This window comes from Crocodylus porosus, unplaced genomic scaffold (assembly GCF_001723895.1).
Source record: "Crocodylus porosus isolate Cpor-Errol unplaced genomic scaffold, CroPor_comp1, whole genome shotgun sequence".
NCBI lineage: Eukaryota > Metazoa > Chordata > Crocodylia > Crocodylidae > Crocodylus > Crocodylus porosus.
The window spans coordinates 73,059,999-73,081,423 of record NW_017728947.1 but is presented as its reverse complement, the minus strand read 5'-3'; the positions used below and the strand labels follow the sequence as shown (position 1 = coordinate 73,081,423).

The following is a 21,425-nucleotide window of genomic DNA, read 5'->3' as shown; positions in this document are numbered from 1 at the left end:
AATTATATATTGCAGATGATTACAAGTGCCTTGTATCACTCTCCTTTCCATTCTTCCTTCTGCTTTTGTTGCTGCCCTACAGCCCTTCAGATATTTGCCCTCTTCCTCTTTATTCCTTCTTATGCAGTTTATGCTTTTCAAGAAGTGAGGACCATAAGACAAGCTTTGGGTATTTGCAGCTGAAATATATGATAGTTTAAAATTCAAAATAGCCTCTTCTTCTGTCTCCATGTTTTCTTGTCCTGCCACAAATTTTAAATGAGCAAAAAACCTCTCAGTTGGAAGGTTACCTTTTTGAAGCTAATTGTAATGTCTCTGGGAGTAGACGGTAACTGTTTTATGGTGTACTGTTGTGATACTGTTTTTTATATACTTTTGCAAAGTCATTTTCCTATTATGGCTTCCTACTGCCGCTGATAAGAATGAAAAGAACCATATTTATTAGCCTCACTCTTCCAGGTGCATACACAGTAGTAATTAAACATTAACAAAGTGCTAGGATTTCATATCCCCCGTCCTCAAATAACTAAACACAAGCAAATGAAATAATTTTCCTAAATTTTAAATCCTTTAAAATTTCCATTAGTAAAGCCTTTGACTACCTACTAGATCAGTTTCTTAGGTTATTTTTTTAGAGATACGCACAAACCTCCACTGAACCAAATTCAGTTTCCAAATTTCTGGAAATTCTTATATTGGTAAAAGAGAGCAAGAAGTAAACAATGTATAGAGGTTACTAATGATTTCTGCTTCCATTTAGATTACAAACAGAAAGACATCCTATTTCTCAGCAATTATTTATCACTATGATTCTGTACTACTTGAATCAGAAGGTGCAGAAGGCAGAAAGAGAGTGGGACCACAAAAGCAGTTATTGTATCATTCGACCCCTGCTGCCTCCCACTGCATTGCGCTACATGGGACGGGGCTCCACCTCAAGCCCTCAGAGGCCCTGATTGCCACTGCTGCAGCTGGTGACTGCAGGGCATTTTTTGTTGTTGTTTTTTTTAAAGTGCTGGGAGGCTGGGGCTGTGCGGGGGATGGGGCTGGACAGGGCAGTTATAGGGGCTTCTCCCATGGCTCTCCCCACCTGAGGGGAGGCAGGCACAGCCGGAGGAGCCATGGAAGAACCTGCAGCTGCCTGGCTGTGCCTGGCTCTCCCTGGCCAATCCAACTCAGCGCCGAATCTCCAATTCTGATTTGGCCGAATCAAATGGGGAGAGTTATTCGAATCACCGAATCGAATCACTGTCCTCTGAATCAGCCAAATCTGAATCCAAATCGAATACTTCCCCATTTGCACAGGCCTACTATTCATGCCATATCTTTTTGGACAGGATATCATTCTTATATTTAGAAATATAATCAGAAAATAAAAAAGGAAAAAGATTCCCAACAGTTATTTCTTTATGGTTAGGAATTTGACTATATATTTTGTATCTATGGTATTTTTTCAGAGGGTTTAACAAGCAATGAAGATCTACTTTGAATAAAATATTTCTTTATTATACACACTGAAGTAAAACACTGCGCAAACATCCAAAAACAAACACATAACCTGGAACTTAATCCAAACTGTTTGCCTAAAAGTTTGGCAGCAACATAATCAAGATGTAACCACAGTCTATACAGAAGATTTATTTCTTCTGATTATGCACAGGATGGCTTAGTCAAAAAGAAACTTTACTTCCCAGAACCTTGCTCCACCCTTGCCACAACAAACTGGCCCCAGGCACCCTCTTTTCTATCTGTGACACACAAAGTAGATCACTCTTACAAGTCTCACATTAAACAAAAAGTCAACCATCCTTTTTATTGTCTTTAAGCTGGAGCATTTATTTGTATTCTTTTCCACCACTGTTTTCCTAGTGATAATGAGTCCCTTCCATACCAGTGTTTTGGACACGGGTATCTGACCTATTAATATTATATAAAAATGTACATTAAGTAGCAATTTTATGCTTTGCACCTACTTTAAAAACCTTAATTTTTCTTGAAAATAAATTATGTGAAGTAATTCATAAAATATTCATGTCCTATTTAAATCATATGGAGAAAGATTAGAAAAATAACAGTCATCTGTCTTTTAGGTATTACTGTATTGTCTTTCTATTAATATTATGCTGGATCTATATAGTATATTGAGGACCCCAAAATTAGAAATCACTACAATGAAGTAGTGCCAGTAGTGCCTTCCAACTTTAAAAACCTTTCACTTTGGAAATCTGCTATAAACCTCATCCTCTGGAGATATACCATCATCAACGTCATCAGACAAAAATTCATTAACTACCAGAAGAAGAGATTTTTCAAGTAAAGTGCAGGTCTCCAGTTGAGGTGAACGTGTGACTATCTCCCTACAAAGGGGGGGTTAGTATTGCTCTGAACAAGCTAAAACAATAAGTGGTATTTGAACTGCTGGTTGAAAGGTAGAGGCACTGGTAATCATTATTTCCCCTTGTTTGTTCAGGACCTTCCAACAAAACAAACAACCTTTTTGTGATTGGATTGACATGGTGTTAACAATGCATTTAATGCCCAAATCAGTATGAATACAGGTAAAGCTCTTACTAATACCAGTACCAGGATGTTAAAGCCACCTATTTTCTAGGCAACTCTAAACAGCCACACACACACAAAAAAGTCAAACCTTCCTTCCTTTAGCAAATATAGCTAACATTCACTAGGCCACGTCATATAGCAACCGCAGGTACTGTATGATCTATATGACCATCTGTTAAATGCTTGCCTACTGTACCTGCAGTCTTTTCTGCAATCTTAGCTTCTGTAGCTCTCTCTTGCAGTTCTAAGTCCAGCTTTATTGTCTTCAGCTGCTTGTCCTTTTCAGCCAGCTTATCTTGAAGCTGAATTGAACAAATGGACAATGTGATTATTTTCAGGTAAATATACTCACTAAGCTCTATTAACCTACAGCAAAATATAAAATTATACACCTCCTCCCAAAATTATTCTCCTCCTTCCAGAGAAAAACAAACACTAAGGAACACAACAGTTGTCTAATGAATCTGTACTGATTTCAACTGCTGAAGAAAAATGCACCCTTTTCTTCAACTCTTATTTTCATCTTTGCTCTGTAAAGCAGACAACATTAGCATCATTTTCATCTTGGATACTGCATCTCAGAAATTGCTAGCCATGGCAATACTGCACAAAGAAATTCAGAAGCAACAAGGGATGAGTGATGCATCTCATTCCTCAGACTACTGTCACCAGAAAACGCTTTCATGGCAACGTTGTCTCAGCAAACTGAAATGACTGGATGGAATATGTAGGAGTAGCACATTCTTTCATGTATATCTTACATGCCAAAATGATGCTTATGGAGGGCCTGTGTTGTACTGGGGCATTTTATGAGTCTTTATTTGGGAGATTTAAGTGAAGTTGTCATTCAATAATAAATAAATCATGGCATGGCCAAAATCTGTCATTGGCTTTGTATATGTGATTCACTGACAAAGGAAACTGTACAGAATGCCATTGACAATAGGATTTGATTCCAAAATACTGTATTAAAGCAATGTGGTGGCATCAGGGCCTGCCAGTGAAGTGGCCTAGAAATACAGCATGGAGATTTGGGGGCTTTTTTTTAAACAAATCTCTCCTTGTGCTTATAAGCATATAGCAAGTTATACTGAACTGGTATGCTCTGCTTGAGCTGTCTAAGAATGGGCATAAATTGCTTAAAATAAAATAGAAGCCATGGAAAGTACATTTTCACCTTTTGATAATGTGGATGCTTCATTATTTAAATTTCTACACTGTCTTAGACTGAAGTACTTTCTACACAACACAAAAGCAAATAAACAAGACAGAGTGATGCTGGAGGCATTAGATACTAAAATATCACCGATAAAGCATAGAATGGTGGTGAGCTGGAGGACAAAACACTTTCAGAACTGCAGACAAGCTCAGAGTCTCAGAATCCTCCAGATTCCAGAGAGAAAATTCCCATGGAGACTACAATAGAGAATCAGAGGATGTGGGAGTTAAAATGATCTGCACTTGGAATGTACACATTCTCCAAAGTTTCCTTCAAATAGAGTGCGCTATAAAGTAGAGGATGGATCTTGTGTTCTCTAAGTATGTTCTAAAATTATATGAATTTTAAAAATAAAATTTACACTGATTATCATTTTAATTTTGTTATTAGGCAAAGTAATGGGTGGGATTCAGCACACAGAAGACAGAATATTCAAGAGCAGATCATTCAACTTGGGGATATAGAAATGAGGTCATGTTTAAATGACTAACTTCTGTGGGAATTAGGGTACAGTAACAACAAAGCCTGGACAAATATGGTCAGGAAAGAACAATACAATAAGAAATAAAGTTCAGGTCAATCAGCTGTAATATGTAATTTAATTAAATTGTAGTGCAATTTGGATATGCTAATAAAAAGAGAAAACTTCACTCCACCCTGAGTTCTGCAAATACTTAGGCAGCATGTGTAAAGTTTACAATGACTTCAGTGAGATAACCAAAATGAGTCAAGTCAAGACACTGCATGTTTGCAGGACTGGGGCTTAACATAATCATGTCTACTTCTGAGACTGTCTTTTCTCCCCTCTTGGCAAATACTGTAGTTGCAACCTGTAGGAAGATTCATATTACTAAAATACCATTACTTGTGTGCAATTGTATGTGGTACTTTTACTATTAATCCACTATAATAACCTCATAATATAACTTAATTTGCTATTGTCAAATTAATGAATGAGATAGTGCACCACAAAATATGTGATTGCTTCTGAATGATGCTTACTTAAATCACTAATTTAGAAAGTTCTCTAACCTACAGTTGGTCTCCCTGTCCAAAGTGAGATGCACTAAGTTTCTACTGTTATATAAAACAAGTTCACTGTGAGCCTTGATCCATGACTGATTGAAAGCAATTGGAACTTTCCAATTCATTTTAATAGATTTTGGATTAAGTCTTGTATCTCCAAATTTTTCAGGTTCCACAAGTGTAATGAAAAGCCAGTAAAATGTAAATGAATGATCCCACTCATCTCCTTATTTTGCATCTCTATGATGCAGAAATTCATGTCACTGATTTAAAAGGTCATAGGAGAGAATAAAAGATTAATTACTTCCCAAGAATCATTTGTTAAATAAATACTAAGAGTCCAAATGACAAGGAAGCTATTGATTAATGTGCTAAAATAAATAGTACACCAAAATTGGGAAAGGTTAAAATGTAGGTTTAGTAGGAAAAAGAAAAATAGCAAGTACTATAATTTGAATATCTCAATTGTACCTTTCTATTGTTTGTTCTCTCAAAGTCCAATTCTTTTAAAAGAAATGAAATATTCATTTCTTTATCTTGGTTGGCAGCATCCTTCCAAGAGGTCACAAAGTCAGAGAGCACTCTGCCACCTTGTTCTGCAGATCTTTGTTAAAAACAAAACAAAAATACCTTAATCAAATGCTGAACAAAATTGTCCAAATATTCATTACATGTTCAGTTTACAAAATCTAGTTATTTGTTAACAATCTCAGATTTATAATTTATAAAATAACGACATAGATGCATGTTGTCTTTTTTATCATCTCTTAAACCTATTATACCAGTACTATTTGAAATAATAAACAAATTTACTAAAATGTCAGGATATAAAATAAACTAAGATAAATAGGATACGAAGCCTATAAATGGGAAATGCTTAAAGGAAGTAAATATTAAAAAGCTGGGCTTAACCTGCAGTGACAAAGTAATGAAATATCTGAGGATCAAATTGCTGCTCAAACGAAAGCTTATTTTTCAGGAGAATGGACGATGCTTAATGAAATGAAATGAAATGAAAATATTCAGAGATGAGACCAAGGAATTCCTCCTCTACAAAATCGATAAAAAAAGATTCTATTATTTCAAATAGTATATTTAGACACAGGTCTTTCTTCTTCTTCTTTTTTTTTTTTTTTACCACCTAGAGTATTCTAAAAAACACTTAGCTGAAGACAGAAAAGAGTTAAAAGGGGTTCAAAAGATAATTTTTGGAAAGACGCTGAATGGACTTAACTGCTGAAACTTTTTAATGACTATTTTGCTGTTAAACCCTAGTGAGGCAAGCTCACTTGAAGCACAAAATCCTTTTCTGGCTATCACTGCTAGGAGACTCTCTAGCTAAACCAATGACATTAGAATTGAAACTGGTTTTAGTGGTAACAGCAATGACCACAAGTCTGCCTTTCTACAACCTGTCAAAGCAAGGTTGTTTAAAAATACTGTTGTCCTTCACCTGCTATTTATAGATAACTTAGATCTTACTTTTAAGTCAGAACCAAGGCAAACTCCTTCACAGTTTAGAGCAGGTATCACACTACAACACTGTACACTCTTTAATTTAGTACCCTGGACATCATCCACTTTTTTGTGCTATGTCCAAATATAACACAAATCCTAGAAATAATTATGATAAAAAGAAAAACGATATATTACTACAGAAACCATTTTCCAACCTCATTGCTCATTTCATGTCACCTCTCTTTAAGCATCCATCCATTGGGTCCCCCGTTCCTCATCACATCAAACAAATTATTTGTCGTCACTCTCAAAGGGCCTTCACAGCCTATCATTTCTCATTCAGCATTGAAAAGATGCCTCTTGCATTTTATTGGCCAAGGATGCCAGCCTCAGTTGTTTGAAATCTGGCAAGTGGGCAAACACTTTCGTGCTTTCTCCCACACTACCATACCTGATTGGAAAGTGCTTCCCGCAGAACACTCATTAGGCACCTTCAAACCTTCCTTAATAACTGTCCTTAGTCATGATGCCTACAAAGAGCTTGAGAATACTAATTCTGCTAGCACACTGAGCAAAATATTACCTTTCAAGCTCAGTAGCAAGATCTCATCATCATTTCCTCATACCACTCACCCCCAGCCATGTCTGTCTTCATCTATTGGTTTTTATCTTCTGTTTTGATTGCAAGCTCTTTGGGGCAGGGTCTATCTTAATTATTCAGCGCCCATCAGGATGGGGTCTAACCCATGACTGTTGCACATAAGAGCCCCAGTACAAGATGATCATTATTAAATACTGATGGTGAACCCTGCCAGACAACTGAAGATCTAAAATTTTTAAAAGCACTTAAGTGAACTTGGGGCTCAAACATTATTTTCAGAAGTGACTAAGGAGTCTTTGAAAGCTCTTATGCCTAGTAAATAAATTAGACTCTTTCATGGAACAACAGCAAAATTAAAAACAGCTCAGAAGATTAAATTGCTTTGCAATAATAATTAAATACAATAAGATGGTCACAGTACTTCAAATAGGAAAAGAAAAAGAACGGGATATCCTGCAGATAAGTCCAAAGTTCTCATACCATACTTTGGACAACTGGTAACTATACGAAGATGGGAGTTTATATTACTCCTAAAAATGAATAAAAAGACACTAGGGATGACTTCCCTAGCCTACAGTGGTAAACAAACATTTGTTGTGGGTCTTGTATCAGCTGGATGTATCAGGGTAGGGAGATGATATTCTGAAAGACAATATGTGGTGGGGGGGGGAGAGAGAGAGAATATTGTGGAGGAGGAAAATAGAAAGACATCTCCATCCTGTCACCATCACCACTGACAACTCAATATCCTTCCCACCTCAAACCCAAGGGCATTTTACACATGCAAGCCCTGCAGCACCATTGCGAGACAGAAAAGTACGTGTATAAATGCCCTAAGAGCTTAGCCTCATTTAAAAAGTTAATCTATCATAGCAAAATGTTCTGAATCCAGGGAGGGAAGGGGTGCTTGCATTCACCTTAGTTCATTAGTAGAATGAGAGGCAACATCTTCTACACAAACATTTTGGACACTAGTAGTCTGCATTTTCCACAGGCTTGTTGTTGGCAAATCTGGCAGTTTATCTGCTTCAATATTGGCATGAGGAATCAGTTCCTGTTTTTCTTGAAGGCTTTTAGAAGAATGTTGATAGACTTTTGTTCCAATTTTTTTCTTTTCTTCCGGTTTATAAATTTCTGTTTGAAAAAATAATCAAAAAGTCAGTGCATCTGTCCACACAAGAGTTAGTAAGCAACGATTTTGTTTGATTTATCTATTAACACACTAGATATTTTATACGTACATAAAAATTTCCCTTCATTTCCTAATCTCTCATTCCCCATCAGATACTCCTTCCTCATATAGCATCAGCCTTTAGAAGATTACCAGAATAAGTTTTGTAAAATATCATCTCAGCTTTAATAATACATGCTGAATTTTTGCAGTGGCCAGAATAAGCATGTACTTCAGAAAATTATGGATCAGATTCTCATTTGCAGAGACTTTTTTTATGCAACTTTGGCAAAGTAAAGGGGACATAAAGTGAGCTGAAGTTATTGAGACTGACTTAAAAGCCCCCTTTGCAAAGGTAATATAATGTAAAGGACCCTCACAAGAAAGTTATGAGATTAATGAGAGTTACAGCCTTATGAGCTTAAAAACGTTTTAATTTTCTTCTTGGCTCCAAAAACTACCAGCCTCACTCAGATTTTCAGCTTCCATATCAATATTTTTTTCCATGAGCAATAATGACTTTCACAACAATTGTGGAAGCCTAGTGAAACACAGAACTAATTTACAGAGCATTTAGCATGATATGCAGTCTTCTTCCCACTCCAAGATTAATAATATTCCTTTTCTAAAATATTTTGCTGAACTATGGTTGATGCAGGATCACCTGCAACCTGCATGCTGTTATGTCACCTGGCCAAAAAGCTTAAAGAACAGAGTGGAACAAGTTTATCAAAAAGAAAAATGGTGTGTTTAAAATTAACATGACAAGAGGTGCCTACCTTAGTCTGGCTATTCAGCAGATACTGTTGGTGCTAAAGGGTTTAAATTAAGAATAAGATTTACAGCTCATTTCCCAACAAGACTACTCCCCGCCCTTCAGCAGTCCAGTCAGTAAAAAAGGATGCAGTTACTTTTTCCTAAAGTGATAAGCTAGTCTCAGTTACTGCCAAATATATTAACCTGTGTTATAAAATGGGGTGGAAGAAACCTAAAGGTGATTTGAAAACAAGAAAATCATATTGTTATTAGCTAATTGAATTAGATTAAGAGAGAACATAAATGTTAGAAGTTTCACTTATTTTATAAAGCTACTATTCATTCATCTATTGTACATATTCATTTGGATGCCATCCTTCCCAAAAAAGCTTGAGTCAGCTTATAATAAAAGACATGGAACATATTAAAACAAAATAAAATTTTAAAATGAGAAAGTATAATGAAAGAAAATTCTCCCTTCTGTCCAAACCTCCAAATCAAAAAACAATCCACCCCACTTCATACCGTCCTGCTCCCCTGCTTCCTAGGCAAGTGTTTCCCCCCAACCCGTGCCTGGTCAAACCCTATTCCTAACCTACATCCAATGCTTCCACAAAAGAAAAGAAATTCCCCTCCCCATATTCCTTTCCATCCCTGTATAGTCTCATGCCTCACATCCAGGAGAGTCTTCCCCTCATCCTTGCTGTCCCTCTCAAGCCCATTCCTCCCCTCTCTCACAGGAGGGCCTGGGTTGTCCTACCTCACCCACTTCCCTGCCTTACACAAGTGAGTCCCTCCCCAGACTGTACCCCCCTCTTGAAGAGGGGGTATTGCCCCCCAACCCAAACATTCTTTTCTTTACCCCAAGGAAACACATTATTCAATTTAAACAGTTATAACAATAAATGCAATAGAAACCCCATCTCCCTTTCTCTGTCTGTCCCAAACAACAGTGCCAAAGGGTGCTCATCCTGGGCACCCCCCAAATGCAGCTTGCAGTCTTTTTAAAATCTGCAAGCTGGCTAGATCTTTCCCCTTTCCAGCTTAGGTCGCCATGCATTGCCTATTCAGAGCAGGGATGCAGTGATATTAGACACCTTGATTTTCAAAACATCTGAAGAAAACTAATTTGGTTTATTTTGTTGTTACAGTTTATTGTCCTGAGTGTGACATTAAACTGCATCCTCCACTGCCTTGTGGACACTTCTTGGTTGAAAAAAGGCTAAAGGGCCTCGCCCTGACAGAAAAGGTGCTCGTGCTGAAGCAGCAGGCAGTTAGCAGCTCTATTCAGGTTGCTCTCTGGCAGAAGCTGCAGTCTATGTGTCAATGAATGTCTAGACTTGTTCTGGCCTTTGGATTTTGGCTCAGTGGTCTAATGGGCGGATGGTAGACCTATGGCAGCTTCCACTACTCCATAACTCTGCCTAGGTATATGTGCTAAAGATCTTGGTAAGATGGTTACAGGCATCCAAGAGAGGCATAAGGGACCTGAGGCAGCTACCAAGATTTCCAAGCAGCCCTATTTAGGGATGGCCTGCTTGCCTTGTATGAGGGTGGCCCTAGAAAATGTGGGACAAGCAAACCTTACCTCACTGCTTACATCCTGGCTCAACTGATTTTATAAACAGAATTGCTTGCTGGAATATATGGACTTGACCCCTGGATATGACTTTGATGTGATTCAGATCTGAGGAAAATGGCTGTGTGGAGTAATGAGCTTGCACGTTTCAAAATGGATATTGCAGCTCTTTTGGGAACTCGGCTCTCAGACACAGGCTTTATAAAGGAGAAGGACTACACCATTTACTGGCAAGGCAAACCTGAAGGAGTAAGGAGATAGCATGGTGTAAGTTCTACCGTCAGAAATGAACTGTCATTGTGTGAAGCTCCAATTGCAGCATCCCTACGTACCATGACACCTTTTGGTTAATCTACACAACGGATTCATCAAAAACTCATCAGTTTCTATGCTCCAACTCTGCAGGCAAGTGATGAGAAGGACAGCTATCAATAGCTGGAAGAACTCATTGGCGGGATTCCATGGAAGGAACCCATTCTAGTATTTTGGACTTCAGTGCAACACTTGGGTCCAATGCTGAGATTTGGCCAGGTATTCTGGGTAGGCATGGCATTGGACATATCAATGACAACGGTCAGAGAGTTCTTGAGCTTTGTGCAAGTCAAGGCTCATCCGTGACCAACACCTTCTTTGCTGGTAACATCAGAAGAAGAACATTGTGGAGACACCCAAGTTCCAAGTACTGGCATCAGCTGGACTTGGTACTGACAAGAGATACACACTTGAAAGATATCTTGCATACACAATGCTTTTAAAGCACCAACTGTAACACAGACCACTGCCTGGTCTATGGCAAACTGAAATTGCAAGCTAAGACGATCCACTGTAATAAACCTGCTGGACAACCTCTTATTGACTTGTGCAAATCAAACGATCCTGTCAAGAAACAGCTTTTCAATGAAGTAGCAGCAAAGTCAGCTGGAACAAATGAAACTGCATCAGATGCATGGGAAGTCCTGAAGACAAGTATGTACAATGCAGCAATGAAGAGTTTTTGAAAGAATACTAAGAAAAACACTGACTAGTTTGTAGACCATTCGGAAGTACTGCTGCTACTCATTGAGAGAAAAAGAACTGCCCTAATCACCTGCAAGTCTACTTTTACTACTGATTCACTCAACCTAAGAGAAGCTTGTAAGGCTGTTCAAACAGCTTCCAGGAGGTATTCTCAAGAATTCTGGCCGAGTCCCTAAAACAACATCCAACAGGCAGCTGATGCAGTCAACAACAGATGGTTGTGTAAGGGCATCAGGAATGCCATTGGACCAACACAGTACGAGACAACTCTGTTAAAAGACCCGGATGGTAACATCATTACTGACAAGGGGAAGCAACTGGAGAGGTAGATTGAGCATAATGGAAGGATATACATAAGGGAGTCTGTAGTAGACTAATGTGTGCTAGAAGACTTGCCTGGGTTTGAAGTTATGACTTTGCTGGATGCCAAACCTACACTAAAGGAACTTGAACAATACATTAAAAAGATCCCCAATAACAAATCTTAAGAATCTGACTTTACCTGCTGAAATTTATAAATGTGCAAACAAAGACTTGCTGCAAAGATTGTACAAGCTATTGTTACTCTGTTGGAAGGAAGAAACTATTTAGCAAGATTTCAAGGATGCTCATTTCATCCAATTCTATAAAACAAAGAAGACACAAGTGACTGTAATAACCACAGAAGTATATCTCTTCTCAACATTGTGGGAAAAATCTTAAGCCATATTCTTTTACCTAGACTTCAAACATTAGCTGAGATAATCTATCCTGGGAGCCAGTGTGGCTTCCACTCAGAAAGGTCCACCATAGATATGGTATTTTCTGTAAGACAACTGCAGGAAATGTGCAAAGAGAAGCATATCCCACTGTACATGGCTTTTACAGATTTAACAAAAGCCTTTAACACGGTTAGCTGATCAGGACTTTACACTGTTCTGAAGAAACTTGGTGGTCCACCCATACTGTTAAACCTTGTGTAATCCTTATAAGATGGCATAAAGGCAATGTATGAAAAACAAGAGTCTGACACATTCAACATTAGCAACAGAGCTGGCTGCATGCTAGCTTCCACATTGTTTAACATTTACTTCTCATTCCTGCTTCAACACACATTCCATGATGTTCAAGACGGTGTTTATCTCATCATTAGACATGATTGAAGACTGTTTAACATTGCATAGTTCAGAGCTGAAGAAGATCATCATAAGGAACCTGTTGTTTGCAAATGATGCAGCTGTTGTGGCTCACAGTGTTGATACCCTACAACATCTCATTGCCATGTCTCTGAGTCATATAAAATCTTTGGGCTAGCAATAAACTTGAAGAAGACTGTTATTATGCTCTAAAGCTCTTCATAACTAGTTCCTGATAAAGCCCTAGGTGGTACTCGTCTGGATGTTCTTGACCAATTTTTCTGTTGTGGCTCTACTGTTACCAGCAACGTAGATTTTGATGCTGAGCTCACTAATAGAATCGGCAAAGCAGCCAGGAACTTTGATCTTTTGCAAGACAGAACTTGGAACAATAACAAATTGTCAACTAAAGTGAAAATCTGTATTTACGTGTTTTATCCACTCTTCTATATGGCTCAGAGACATGTACAACCTATGCCAAACATAACAAAAGACTAAACATCTTTCATATTACATGCCTGAGTAAAATTCTTTGAATAAGATGATAAGTTGGGGTGACTATTATGGAAGTGTTAAATCCTGCTGGTATGTCACGCAAGGGAACATTGATTGGTAATAAAAGACTCGGGTAGCTTGATCATTTCAAGCAAATGCCAGATCACAGAATCCCGACGAAGGTACTGTACTCTAAGGCTCGCAACAGGTCTAGGAAGGGAGGCAGACCACTGTGTAGATTTCAGGATGCTTGCAGAGATTTCTTAACATCCTTTGGAAGCTCTATAGATGATTGGGAAAGGAGTGCAGAATGCCACTTGGGTTCGTGGAGTCAGTTTGTAATGTAGCTGGAATAAGGCACTGTGAGCTAGACTGGATCAAGATTTGTGATGACCAGCATCAGAGGAGGAAAGAATCTGCTGCTCAGATTCAGAGCATTGCTAGTGCATGGGTGTGCCTTACCTGTGGGCAGGACTGGCTCACACACTGGATTCAGCAGCTATTAAAAAACTCAATGGCGCATACACCATGCTCTGTAAAAAAACAAAAGGTGCCAATTGATCCATTTAATGTTTATTCTGATAATTTCTATTCTACGCATATTTAGATCTAACTTATTATTTCTCCTCAAAAAAATCATACAAGAAGAAATGGTTTTTGCTGCTGTTCTTTGATGAGCCTCAAAATACATGTTAAACAATGTTGGGCTATTGCACTACATATAAAATAGAAAAGCACAAACTCTAATTCAAGGATACTCAGATTAAGTAGTTCCCTAAAATCTGTTGAAATAGTTGGAATCTCCCTTTCCTGAAGGAGAAATAACAATGACACAGCCACTTTCTGATACCTCTTGGCACTTGTACAAATGATGAAAATTGGCCTTTTTTGCAATTTACCTGAATCACCACAAATTAAACTGATGTGTCCATGGATCCATCACATGAAACCAGAAATGTACTCAGTGGCATGTAATGAGCCCCTTTGTCCATCAGTTGTTCCTTTAAATTGCAGATTGCAGGTATCCTCTTCCCCTCCTATTTGTAGGGACTTGGGTTATAACGTGTTTTTTTGAACACCAGGTGTTGCAGTCCACCTAGCCTGACAGGAATCAACCATCTGTTCTCCTGCATGGACACCTGCAGCTCCCCCCCAGCCATGCCCTGGACTAGATGACAATGGCACTGTAACCCCATAATCTGCCCCTGGTTCCATCCATGAAGAAAGAATCACTTCACTGCCTAAAGCGGGACAGCTTTCATTTGGTTTCAGAGCGAATGGGTCCTTCCTGATCACAGAATTTTAGCCCATAGCCTCCATGCACAATCTCACCCCACAGGTAGACTCATGGCAGGACACAGCCCTTAATAAGAATGGCACTGTCACCCCATAATCTGCCCCTGGTTCAGTCAAGGAATGAAGAACCAGTTGGGTGCCTAAAAGGGGAACGCTGGACTGCTTCCATATGCCCTTCAAGGCAGACAGAGCAAATGGCATGCGCCCCCTCACAGCACTGACTGTAGCCCGTACCCTCCACGCTTCATTTTTTTTTCTTGTGCTGGCTGCCGCACCAGTCGCAATTGCACAAGGTCACCCCACAGTCAGACTCATGCCAGCAGTCATCCCTTAACGAGAACGGCACTGTCATTGCCTAATCTGTTGCGTCCTGGACTGCTTTCAGATGCCCTTCAGGGTAAATGGCGCCTATCCTCTCATAGCACTGAGTGCAGCCCGTATCTGTCACATTTTATAAAGTTATTTTTTCCCTTGTGCTGGCTGCCACTCCAGTCACAATTGCACATGCTCACCCCACAGTCAGACCCATGGGTGCTCCTCTTACTGACAATGTCACTACGGTTATCATATTTCCAGTTCCAAAAAAGAGGTGCCCTGGCCCTGCCCATTCCTTTGTCCCTCACTCGCAAGCTACAGCCCCCTGAGCTCTCCTGCTGCGTCTCACTCCTGACCCAGGAACCCCTGGGCCTGGCAGTGCCCCTCACTCCTAACCCACACTACCCTGCCCTGCTCCCCCCCCCATGCTGGTGCCAACTGGGGATTTACTGGTTTTTCCAGTTTTACAAGTTAAACAACCCCCTTTAATGGTGCAAACAGCTGTTGATTTGGCATTGATGACAACAAAGCCAGGGAGCCTGGCTTGATGATCTCCTAATGGCCCACAAGGAAAGAAAATAGAAATTTCTTTTTACATAATTAAGCTTCAGTGACTTACGGAACATATTTTACATAAATAACCAAATGTCACAGCATTTACAATGTAACCATTATCAAGAAGCAGTACTCTTCAATTTTTTAAACCTCAGACAATAAGCAATGAGTTTTATTACAATTTTTATAACAGCAAGCGTTAACCATAGGCATTGTTTATGCTTCAAGCAATAAACAGTAACCCCAAATTAGCAATAATCAGTGACTTTCACTGCACATAAATAATACTGTTTTTCTATGTGTCCAAGCTGGACTGCCTTTCTCTCTCTCTTTCTTGTGAATGCCTCCTTCCGCATTGCCTGTACAAGACTCAGCCACAGACAAAATCTTCTTGTCCTGCTAACTTCTGCAACCACACCATACAGGTAGTGATGGCGCTGATGGTCCTATTTGTCTGGGTATCATAGATTCTTAGATGCTAGGGTCGGAAGGGACCTCAACAGATCATTGAGTCCAACCCCCTGCCTAAGCAGAAAAGAGTGCTGGGGTCAGATGACCCCAGCCAGATGCCTATCCAGCCTACTCTTAAAGACCCCTAAGGTCAGGGAGAGCACCACCACCCTTGGAACCCCATTCCAAATTTTGGCCATCCTTACTGTGAAGAAGTTTTCCTGATGTCTAGCTTAAATCTGCTCTCTGTCAGTTTGTGACCACTGTTCCCTGTTACCCCAAGAGGCGTCCTAGTGAACAGAGCATCTCCAATCCCTTGCTGCACCCTGCTAATGAAGCCTATCATTAAGGCTTCCTATGTGGTCTGCATTTTTTCAGCAGCATAACAAGCAGAGCTGAAAATCAAGGAATGTGGGGAATTATTCTATGCTCAGTGAATCAGATGAGCAGATATGAAGTGGTTGGAAAAAAAAACAAGAAGGGCTGGCCTGCCTGTCCAAGTTGTTGGACTGCAGGCCCTCACCACCTGCAAACAGTTGACTAGCAGAGCCTCCCTTGTGTGTATTCCCCTGCACTGCCTAACTCTCCTAGTCTTTGAAACTACCCAACAAGAATTCAATCCCACCCAACCATCAGTTTAGATGAGAGTTGAATTAAAACCCACCAAAGAAAGGATGTAGCTTTATTAAAAAAGCAAAAACATCATCCTTAATGTCTTTGGGTAGACAGTCTTCCCAATTCTGAGTGGAGAAGGATGCCATCCTTTCTCCTGTCTTACAAAGCTACTAGGAAAGGATTGGATCCTTGCAGTATCCAACCTCTGTATCTCAAACAAGGTCATTTCCAGGCCCTAAGACTTGCTATTTAGTTGCTGTCCTTTACCGCTAGGCTAGAAATCCCCTAGCATATTCAACCCAATGGGAGTGAAACAATGTCTGCCATAGTGTTGCAAATGGATGAAATACCCTTTCCCCAATACTAACATGTTCCCGGGCCATGGGTCTTCTCGCATCTCTGGAACAGAAACAGAACTTTGGGTCTCAGCAACTTCTGACATTTCAGATGCATTCAAGGGGGAAACCACAGCTCCATCCAATGTGTTGTCCTCCTCAGTGCTCACCAGTGAAGCTATCAGGGAGACAGGGTATAGGATCAGGATTGCTTCTTATCGCTGCCCACCCTGTCCATCAGTGGCTGTGAGCAGTTGCCCCACACCTCAAGCATGCTTCCTGCTGGAGTCTCGGGACAGTCTGTGGTCTCGTGGTCTTAATGTGCTCTCCAAAACACTGGGCCCAAGTGACCAGAGATCTGCATCACCTGCATCCTTTCTGAGAATGATGGACAACTGGTCCTAGAGTGCAGCAATTGTGCATGCTGCCCCAGAACAAGAGTTCTCATCCTTGGCCTTATGCAAAGCACATTTTAGGGCCTTGATTTGCTGCGGCACTGTGTCCAGTTCCAGTTGTGCCCACACACAATCATTTCCTTGGCAATTGCCATATACACTGGCTTAATTCCATCTACTTTCCAGCTGCTCAATGATCTTTTCCTCTGACCAAACGCCAATCAACTCTTTAAATTCTTCCTGGGCCCAGTTTGGGCCATGGCTTATAGATGCATCATGCTCCTGCTTTTTTGTGTGCATAGTGGACTTGTTCTTCAGAAACATAGAGAACTTTTTTGTGCCCAAAAAGTAGTCTAGAGATGACTAGCTACAGTGCCAGGAGGGTTGCAAAATGCTTTCTGGCAAAGTTTTGGGTCTGTTATATGGACATGTGTTTAAAAAACTTTTCAAAATTCCACATGCGCATACCTATGAAGTTGTGAACTGTGTCTCAGTACCAGCAGTCAGGGGAATCGGATCAAGTTAACTTTCTGAACAAAGTAATGATGATATGCATAGCCTGGCCCAAATCATCCCCCATTGTCCAGAATTATAGATCATAATGGCTCTCTGCCAATCACACCCAAGTGTCTGTGACTGGCAGCTCTTCCTTCATTCACAAATTCCCCCTCACTGTGCCACCTATCAAGCACTTAACTGCTCTGGGGTTTTATACTTTTGTAATGTGCAAATTATATTTTAAAAAAGAAAATTAAAATAAAGTTTTAAATTTTATACAGTTCTTGCTGAGTGTGCTGTGGGGGCATAGGGCACCCTGCAGGCAGCTACACTTTTGTGGGGGTTGCGTTTCGGGAGTAAGCGGATTACTAGTTTGCCAACACCCCCTGCTGCAATTGAGTACCAAAGACATCAACAGGGTGGATTGTTATGTGGCTCCTCCTGCTATAATTTACTGTGAATTACTCACTGAAAGGCTGTCACCTGTAAACAAATCATTTAAATTTTTTATACATTTCATAGACATTAGGGCTGGAAGGGATCTCACAAAATCATTGGGTCCATCCCTGTGCCCACAGGGCAGGAAGTCAGCAGGGGTCAAATGATCCCAGCAAGATAGGCATCCAAGTGTTTTCTGAAAGTATCCAGAGTAGGTGCTTGCACCACCTCCGGGGGAGTCTATTCCAGGCCCTCCGGACTCAGAAAGAAGCTTTTCCTTATGTCCAGCCTAAAACAGTCTCCAGGAGTTTGTGACCATTGGACCTTGTCTTCCCATGGGGTGCCCTGGTGAACAGGCATTCTCCCAGTTCCTGATGCATACTACTTATGTACTTATAGGCTGCCACCAAGTCACCCGTTTTCTTTTCACTACATTTTTCCAGGCTGCAGAGTCCCATGTCTCTCAGCCCATCCTCATAAGGCCTGCTCTCTTGTCCTCTAATCACGTGCGTGGCTCTCCTCTGGCCTCTCTCAAGCTTTTTCACATCCTTTCTGAATTGTGGAGCCCAGAACTAGACGCAGTATTCCAGCTGTGGTCTCACCAAAGCTGAGTAAAGTGGGAGGATGGCTCCCTGGGACTTGCTTGAGATGCACTGGCAGATGCAAGCCAGAGTTTTGTTTGCTTTGCCAGCTGTGGCATCGCATTGGTGGCTCATTCATCTTGTGGTCAGTCATGACCACCAAGTCTCTTTCGGTTGTGGTGCTAGTGAGTGTAGCACTGTGGAGCCTACAAGTGTCACATGGGTTTTAAAGCCCAAGGTGGAGCACCTGGCATTTCGCAGTGTTTAATACCATCGGGTTTTGATCTGCACACCTTGTAAACCTGTCAAGGTCAGCCTGGATTGCCAGCCTATCCTCTAGGGTGACTGCACTTCCCCATAGCTTGGTGTCATCAGTGAACTTAGCTAGTCCGCTTCTGATACCAGAGTCCAGCTCATTTATAAATACTTTAAATAATACAGGTCCGAGGACGAAGCCCTGGAGGACACCACTGGTCACCATGTGCTATGTTGATTTCGTTCCATCAACCAAATAACCATAAACCAAATTCTCTCTGGGCCCATCCACGGACCACTTCCCAGCCATCGGACTGTAGTGTAGTTGAGGCCGCAGTTGTCCAATTTTTCCATGAGGACATCACAGGACACCAGGTCAAAGACTCCCTTGAAGTCCAAAAATATGATATCCACCTTTTCTCCTTTGTCTAGGTGATGCATCATACGGTCATAGAAGAAAATGAGATTGGTCAGCCAAGACCTACCCGCAATGAAACTGTGTTGGCTCGCTCTCAGAATGTTACCTTCTGTTAGCCTATTGTTAAGGGTTTCTTTGATGATTTTCTCCAAGATCTTTCCAGGGATTGAGGTCAAACTGACTGACCTGTAGTTTCCTGGATCTTCCTTCCTCCCTTTCTTGAAGATGGGCACCACATTGGCCCTCTTTCAATTGTCGGGCACCTCATCCGAGTGCCACAAGTTTTTTACTATCTTCGCCATTGGCACTGCTATGATGTCAGCCAGTTCCTTCAGCAGCTGTGAGTGCAATCTATCTGGACCAGTTGATTTGTGGGTGTCCATCCTTTCAAGGTGTTCCCTCACAAAAATCAATGCCAATGACAGGTGCATGTTCACCCTTCCTCAGGTGAACCTGCATCCTGTTAGGCAGGGTGATCCCCTTAGGCTGATGGAAAACCGATGCAAAACAGTCGTTATGGAGATTGGTTTTTTCCTGGGTGTCGGTTATCAGCTGCCTCATTTGGTTTGGTATGTGGGAATCACATACATGACACATTCTCAGTACAATTAGGCCAGGTACAGGCGTTACATTTTTACCACTATAAGCAATCGGAAACTGACCTATACCTGTAACGGAGTAGAAGTTCAGCACATACAGACTAGTTTAAAAATAGCAGAACCCAGTCTAAGATTTTCCCACTGCCGTACACACAAACACACCAAAGGGAAAAGGTACGTTCTGCTTGCTACCGATCTAAATTATGCTGCTTACAGAAAATTGCATAACTTGGATCGGTTCCACCTCAAGCTTTTTGAATGTCTGTTCTTAGCCTTAGTCAGCAATAGCAGGGAAAATTAAGGTAGTGGACGTTTTTGTTCCCTCTAGAACCCAAAATAGGGAGACAGTCCTTTTAGCTACAAAACAATTAAAGCTATCAATGAATTACCTACAATTGCTTGCCCGTATCCAAACTACAACTTAAAAGATTCTTGTCTAACCACACTGTCTTCTCCATTTTAGGCAAATCTTAGACTGGGTTCTGCCATTTTTAAACCAGTTTGTATGTGCTGAACTTCTACTCTGTTATGGGTATAGGTCAGTTTCCAATTGCTTATACTGGTAAAAACATAATGTCTGTACCTAGCCTAATTATACTGAGAATGTGTCATTTCATAGATTTCATAGACACTGGGGCTGGAAGAGACCTCGGAAGATCATCAAGCACAGCCCCCCGCCCAAAAGGCAGGAAGTCAGCTGGGGTCACAGGATCCCAGCAAGATAAGATTCCAATCTGCTCTTGAAGGTGTTCAATGTAGGTGCTTGAACCACCTCCGATGGCAGACTGTTCCAGACCTTGGGGCATTCGGAGAGTAAAGAAATTCTTCCTTATGTCCAGCCTGAAACGGTCTCGCAGTAGTTTATGACTGTTCAACCTTGTCATCCCTTGGGGCGCTCTGGTGAACAAACATTCCCCCAGATACTGATGGTCACCCCCGATAAACTTATAGGTGGCCATCAGGTCACCCCAAGCCTGCGCTTTTCCAGGCTAAAGAGCCCCATGGCTCTCAGCCTGTCGTCGTAAGTTCTGTTTTCCTGACCTCTGATCATGCGCGTGGCTCTTCTCTGGACTCTCTCAAGTTTCTTCACATCCTTTTTGAACAGTGGGGCCCAAAACTGGACGCAGTACTCCAGCTGCAGCCTCACCAAGGCCAAGTACAAGGGGAGAATGACATCCCAGAATTTGCTTGAGAAGCATCTATGGATGCAAGCCAGTGTTTTGGTCGCTTTACTAGCTGAAGCATCGCATTGCATGCTCATGTTCATCTTGTGGTCAGTGATGACCCCCAAGTCTCTTTCTTCCGTAGTGCTAGCCAGCGTAGCACAGCCAAGCCGATAAGGATGCTGCAGGTTTTTCCTCCCCAGGTGGAGAACCTTGCATTTTTCAGTGTTAAACACCATCAGGTTCTTGTCCACCCATTTGCTGAGTTTGTCCAGGTCAGCTTGGATAACCTGCCTGTCTTCTAGTGTGGATGCTTTGACCCTAAGTTTGGTGTCATTGGCAAACTTGGCCAGTCCACTTCTGACCCCAGTGTCCACATCATTAATGATGATGTTGAACAATATGGGTCCACTAGTGAAGGAAGATTTTTGGAGACAGTCCACTGAGTGGGTACTTCTGCCATTTTAGACATACTGACTTGCATACTCAACTTTACCAAACCTGCTCCTGCAC

General features: G+C 41.0%; 1 protein-coding gene across 3 annotated transcripts in view; it reads right to left on the bottom strand.

The window, feature by feature from the left end:
- MIPOL1 (mirror-image polydactyly 1) overlaps positions 1-21,425 on the bottom strand; it is a 277,415-nt gene that overhangs the window by 222,724 nt on the left and 33,266 nt on the right. For all 3 annotated transcript variants that reach the window (XM_019551720.1, XM_019551718.1, XM_019551719.1), the window contains exons 5-7: positions 7,784-8,000; positions 5,279-5,411; positions 2,759-2,864 (exon numbers count right to left, since the gene is read on the bottom strand). In XM_019551720.1, coding sequence (XP_019407265.1) covers positions 2,759-2,864; positions 5,279-5,411; positions 7,784-8,000 — 456 coding nt within the window. The remainder of the gene's footprint in view (positions 1-2,758; positions 2,865-5,278; positions 5,412-7,783; positions 8,001-21,425) is intronic.